This window comes from Hordeum vulgare, chromosome 2H (assembly GCF_904849725.1).
Source record: "Hordeum vulgare subsp. vulgare chromosome 2H, MorexV3_pseudomolecules_assembly, whole genome shotgun sequence".
NCBI lineage: Eukaryota > Viridiplantae > Streptophyta > Magnoliopsida > Poales > Poaceae > Hordeum > Hordeum vulgare.
This window is the reverse complement of record NC_058519.1, coordinates 520,588,960-520,595,247: the sequence shown is the minus strand read 5'-3', so window position 1 is coordinate 520,595,247 and position 6,288 is coordinate 520,588,960. Positions and strand designations below refer to the sequence as shown.

The window sequence follows — 6,288 nt, the reverse complement described above, 5'->3', positions numbered from 1 at the left end:
AAAGATTGACCCTAAGCCATGGTGCTTGGAGATAAACTTTTAGCTAAGATGTCATTCTGATGCTTTCTTCAATGAATTTTCCTAATGAAATCTGGGTATGTTCTTCACCTTTATCAGGTAATGCCCCATATTTGTGAGATGTTCTTTGCCATTGTACAAGGTACCTCATGCAATCTAAGTCAACTATTCTCCAGCAACTTTACCAGGAGAGAATTGAGGAAGCATAAGTGACTTGCTGCTGAGAAATTTATGATATTTTAGGGCGATCAATGCTTCCTGGAAAGGATGTCACCGCCTTGCCGAACTGCAGTTCATGAAACGTATTCCTTTTTCAAAAAAATAAGTTCATGAAACGTACATTACAACAGTAGAAAATCGAGTCGGTTTAGTAATTCCAAACTTTGTTTTGTCTTTCCTTTTCTTGATGAAGCAACGAGTCATGATTATATTTCTTTACAGTTAGAAAGAAATTAGAAACATAAGATGTCCTAAGTTCAGTTGCATCAGAGATATCTGATAACATTTTTTTTATTTCAAACAAATACAATTAGATGATTTTGTCTTTAAATTGAAAGCCTTTTGCGGTGACTACTTGACTAAACACGCAACTTTCCAGGATTTTCATCTGTATCACACTTCATGCTTATCGCACAGAAAATTCAATTATTTCTCCATCTGAAGTTTAGAGGAGCACATGATTTGCTGCCTATGCTTTGTTCCATACAATTTGCTTTTATTCAACTCTGTGTAAATAAATGATTATTAAAATTGGATTTGTTTTTGCATGTGTTTTGTTAAAAGCTGAAATCCATCACAGCACATAATCCAAGGATGAAGACCCTTGAGGTGTTGAAGAACCGTTCGACTAGGCTTCATATCCATCGGAACATCGGGAGATCCCCGATGTTCATCATGTTATATTATTAAGTTTGCCTATATCCTTTTATTAGTTTTAAAGTGGAAGCACTTATTTTCTTAGGATGTAAAACATTGTTTGGAGAAATTAATCATAGAACTGACCTTCCAGAGATTAACATAAGGAGTAACTGCACGCCTGCACTAATTTGTATATAAAAACAATTAATATTCGCCTCAACTGCCATATAATTAACATTGATATCGGTTCTGATGCAACCATTGGTCTCATAGCCGTAGTTAGAAAACAAATCCAAGGTGTAGTCCTTTTTAAAAATAACTAAATAGCAGCATATAGTATTGTCTTATGTAACAATACATATTGCTGCTTTCTACGAGATTGATGCCAGAATCATGGATGGTTGTGGCTGTAGCTGTGACCCCTTCTCCGGAGTCTATATCGTATGACATAGCCACATGATGCATCCAATAATAGTTGTTATGATTTTTTTAAATCTTTGTACACCCCATTACAACGCACGGGCAATTTTCCTATTGTTTGTCAGAAGCGCAGTGGCCTCACGGCTTCTACCGAGCCCAAAGACGTAAAGCCCGGCCCAAGTAAACCGACTCACCAACAGCCAGGTCAGCCTTCAAACTAGGGTTTTGCCCTCCCGCTTCGAGAAAGCAAACAGCTCGAGCTCCTCCGGTTCCGTCCGCCTCCGTTCCTCCGCACCTTCCCGGCCGCCGCCAAGATGAAGCTCGTCAGGTAACACCCCCTCCCCCCTTCTTCCCGATTGGTTTTGTTTTGCCGTTCCTCGCTGATCTGGTTGGTGTAATCCTCTGCGAATTTGTTGCGGATTTGGCCGTTTCTGTTTGGCCGCAGGTTCTTGATGAAGCTGAACAACGAGACGGTCACCATCGAGCTCAAGAACGGCACTACCGTCCACGGCACCATCACCGGTATGCTTCGACCTCACTCCTCCCGAGGGGGAAACCTTGAGATTTTAGGGTTTCTTTCAGCGCGTCCGCTTCTAGGGTTCGTTAGCTTTGTCCCGGTGCTCGGTATTTTGGAGATCTAGTGCCATGTGTGTCTGATTGTGTGGCGTTGTTTTGGTAGCTTTAGAACTCGTAGAAGTGAACATATCTTCTATCTGTAGTCAGTTATTTCCTTTCGATAGTTGAAGGATTAGGTAATTATTACATTCCAGTGTGGTACTGAGATGAAGATGATTAGCTCCGTCAGTACTGTGATGCACAACTAGTGATATTCCTTTGCAATGTCTGTTCAGCTTGGTTAATTAGCAATTTGATTCATACGAGGAGTCTGTTTACATTCAGCCGATCTTCTCTTATGTGCCCCGGTACCTTTCACTCCTGATGTTAAATACATGATGTATTTTGTATATTGAAATCTTCAGTCTTCTACTCCCTCCGTTCCTAAATATAAGTCTTTTTAGAAGTTGCACTAGAAGACTACATACGGATGTATATAGAGACACTTTAAGTGTAGATTCATTCATTTTGCTTTGTATGTAGTCCACTAGTGAAAACTCTAAAATGACTTATATTTAGGAACGGAGGGAGTATATATTATTCCAAGGAATATAGTGATGGCATCTCCATATGATAGTGTAGTAACATATATTAGTCGTTGCTCAGAATGAGAATGCATTGGGACGTACCTCTATGTGACCTCTCCCAAACTTCCTTGTTGCTCCCTGATGAATATTTCTACTATGAAACCTAGAAGAGAACACAACACTTCTTTTGCTGAAAGGTGCAGTAAGCGATATAAGAACGTTTGATGAAATTTCTTTGCAACCGGAGAACATTTGTTTTGTTTTAAGAAGTGTACTGTAGGAAATATGACTTGAATATTGGAATAATGGTTTTCACATTTCTGCATTGTTTTGTTACATGAGGTTTTGGGGCCTTTTAGGGTTTATAATGTTTGCCAAATTGCATTTTGTTGGGCAGATTCCCTAAGTTTGCACTGCTTATTAAAAGAAGAAAAAAATCATCCTGGAAGATTCGTATTATGTAACTTCTTGATGCAGTGTGCAAACTCGATTTGCCCAGTTTTACTCTTCAGTCATGTAGAATTCAGGAAATCATTGTTTGGACCCAGTCTGGCTCTTCAGTTTAGAAACTCGGTCTGCCCAGTTTTACTCTTCAGTCATGTAGAATTTGGGAAATCATTGTTTGGACCCTGTCTGTCTCTTCAGTTTAGAAACTCGGTTTGCCCAGTTTTACTCTTCTGTCATTTAGAATTGGGGAAATCATTGTTTGGACCCTTTCTGGCACTTAAGTTTAGAAACTCGGTTTACCCAGTTAGAATTTTGGAAATCATTGATTGGACCTGTCTGGCTCTTCAGTTTAGAAACTTGGTTTGCCCAGTTCTACTCTTCAGTCATGTAGAATTCAGAAAATCATTGTTTGGACCCTGTCTGACTCTTTGGTTTTGTAATAACTCCCATAGCATTGCATTGCTGCAACTATTTTTATACCGACTGATTGGGGTCTTGATTACTGTACTGCAGATCCTCTGACTGATGCATATTTTGTAGGTGTTGACATCAGCATGAATACTCATCTGAAGACCGTAAAGCTCACAATGAAAGGGAAGAATCCTGTAACCCTTGATCACATCAGTGTGAGAGGAAACAACATCCGGTATTACATCCTCCCTGATAGCTTAAACCTGGAAACGTTGCTGGTTGAGGATACCCCCAGGGTCAAGTCTAAGAAGCCAACTACAGGTACAGTTTTTGTTTACCACGGCTATTCTAAGGTCAGTTTCCACAAGAACTGTAAACTGACCAGCCTACCTTTTTTTTTTCTCTCCAGGGAAGCCTATGGGTCGGGGTCGTGGACGCGGCCGTGGGCGTGGTCGGGGCCGGGGGCGCTGAGCTTTATTGTTCCCTACTTTGGAAGCTCGTGCAGTGCAAGTCCCTACAGCGTAACTGCCTCCTTTCTCTGCGAGCTATGTCGAAGAATGTTTCTGTTCTGTTGGAAGATGTCAATCTAAGTACGTGTTGATGCGGAATCATCTCGACTGTTTGACCTATGTTCTTATATATTGTTCGTAATGCATTTTCTCGGGAATTTTACTTGCAGGCCTCCAGACCTTTGAAATGCTAAGTGGCATCCTGTGCTGTTACTTGTTACCCTGGAATTCTTGCCCATGTGCTTTTGCGTAGCAGTAAGTTGTGTTTGAGTAGAAGCTGACCCTTTTTCTTCTGTGGCAATGCTTGAAATTAAACTGGGATGGGGGCACTGGTATTGCAGATTACATATTCATCTGAATCATGCGCCTGTCTACATTATTCTCCTGTATGTTGCGATGTTAGGCTTTATCACTCTTTCTGTGCTTGGATTTTATTAAGCTGTTGAACAGCCTCGTGTGGAATCTGAGCCGCATGATTTTGGTTGTGTCATTTTCCATGGTTTAGTGGTTTGGCTTACGGTAAGTTTTGAGCAAATGGAATCATTTTGTTTAGTTGTAATGTCCATACAGTCCACGGTCGGAGGATTTCGCTACAAATTGAACGTCAAATTCTGAGCATGGCAAATCGAATGTCTTTTATGGCAATTTGTGGTGTCGCGAGGAACATGGCAAGAATTTGCCATGCTTCATAAAGGCAATTGCAATCCTCATGACAACATAATTTGCTAACTTGGGCTTTCCATTTGCCATGTTAAAAAATAATATCCGATGTTTGATTTGCAGCGAGATCCGAAATCCAAATTTCACCTGGTAGGCTCCGTTTGATGCTGCGGTGGCTTTCTTATAGACATTTACATATCTCTCCTGGAATCTCTCATCTGGTGGTTATAATGCTTTACCGGAATGTAACAGCAAAGCCTTGCTATAGTATAGTAGTTAGTAAAAGCTCGTGCGTGTAACCGGCCAACACCGTTGATGCAGTGCCATGTCGGATCATGCAACGAGCGTTGTGGTTGAATCGTTTGAAGCGACAGGTTAGGCCGGCCCACGGTGTCGTCATGCTTGGGACAAATGTTGGCCGGAGCATTTTCCGACGGCTGCCTCCCTTCACCGTCGTACATTTCAGGATCAGGCCGAATTAAACTGTGATGTTGATAATTTTCCCTTGAGTTCTCCATAAGCTTGATCAAAGTGTAAGAACAGTTCTCCGAAAATAACCCCTCACATCAGTGCGCATCCCAATCGAATTGATTCCGTCCTGTCAACCCCGTCTTCCGTCCGTCCGTCCGTTCATGCCCTCCCGGTCTTCTCCCAGTGGCATTGTCACAATGGACTGGAGGACACCCCCAACCCAATCAACCAAGCCGCACGCATTATCCTCTTCCATCCTCTTATCTCTCTATCTAAAAGGCAAAAGACAAATATTCCGCAGCAAAAGATGGGGCCGAAGCACGGAAAAGCAGGGCCGGACCGGCTGTTGCTCTCTGCAAATTGATGCCTCCCACATGCCCCTCGATGAACGCTCATCCTTTTCCAGTCCAGGATGACACATCACGGCATCAATAAACCCCGTCTTGTTAGACATGTGTCGTGGGCTCGGCCACACAGGATCGAGATTCCGGGCATGGCGGAAAGGCAACCCAGAGAGATTTCCCGTCACCCGACCGACCGTTCCGCACAGTGTCTTAGCTTCCCTAGCAAGCGATGCCCTGCACGGCCGCACACCACCGTTGAAGCGAGAAAGAGCGGCGCTCGTTGGAGTGGTTAGATAGCTGTCCAGCCCCAGCAGTTTTGCTCTCTCTCTCTTTCGGATCCAAGTGTGCAAATTTTCTCCGATAAAAAGGCGTGCCCGTGCTGCTCCAGCCTGCCTGCATGTTCCAAAACCCTCACGCCGCAGCACGGTGGATAGATAGAGGGAGAGAGAGGTTTAGATAGAGGAAGAAAGAGAGGAGGGGGAGGAGGAAGGATGTGCTTCAAGTTCAACAGCAAGGAGAGGGTGGGGTGCTGCCTGCTGGTGGTGCTGTGCGTCGTGCTCCTCGTCGGCGTCCTCTTCGGGATGGGCGTCTTCCGCCACGGCTACGACAAGTTCACGGAACTCGGCCGCAACCGCACCTGCTACGACTGCCACACGCCCTAAGCCCGGCCGGCCGGTCGGTCACCGGGTCACGGCGGCTGTCCTTGTGCACTCGGCGTGTGCGATGGCCTGCTCATGTGTATGTGTTTATGTATGTATGTACGTGTAGTGAACTGTGCAGAATTTGGTTGCTCTCGTACACAAGAGAGGGTACAGACCGTTTTTGTGTTGCTGCTGCTGTTGCCATCTTCTTCCTTTGCCTCTCTGTTTCTTGCGTTGCTTCGGTCGTTTTGTAGGAACGAGCTGGAATTGTTTGTGGCCTATTTCCACACCTTATAAACCATATAAGAGGAGAAATATATATGAGAAGAAACTACTCCCTCCGTTTCATGATAAGTAAGTTGAACTA

The 6,288-nt window shown here is 43.8% G+C and overlaps 1 protein-coding gene across 1 annotated transcript; it reads left to right on the top strand.

Annotated features, from left to right (window-relative positions):
• Positions 1–1,479: 1,479 nt before the first annotated feature.
• LOC123426973 (small nuclear ribonucleoprotein SmD1a-like) lies at positions 1,480–4,164 on the top strand. Its single transcript, XM_045110894.1, has 4 exons — positions 1,480–1,624; positions 1,742–1,818; positions 3,426–3,617; positions 3,706–4,164. Exons 1-4 carry the CDS (start codon positions 1,611–1,613, stop codon positions 3,765–3,767), a joined length of 345 nt encoding a protein of 114 aa, XP_044966829.1. The 5' UTR covers positions 1,480–1,610; the 3' UTR covers positions 3,768–4,164.
• The last annotated feature ends 2,124 nt before the right edge of the window (positions 4,165–6,288 follow it).

What these genes read in the sequence shown, in the direction of transcription:
- LOC123426973 (XM_045110894.1), top strand. An exon ending in CGTCCACGGCACCATCACCG is followed by an intron (nt 1,819 to 3,425) that starts GTATGCTTCGAC and finishes CATATTTTGTAG; the next exon opens with GTGTTGACATCAGCATGAAT. An exon ending in GTCTAAGAAGCCAACTACAG is followed by an intron (nt 3,618 to 3,705) that starts GTACAGTTTTTG and finishes TTTTCTCTCCAG; the next exon opens with GGAAGCCTATGGGTCGGGGT.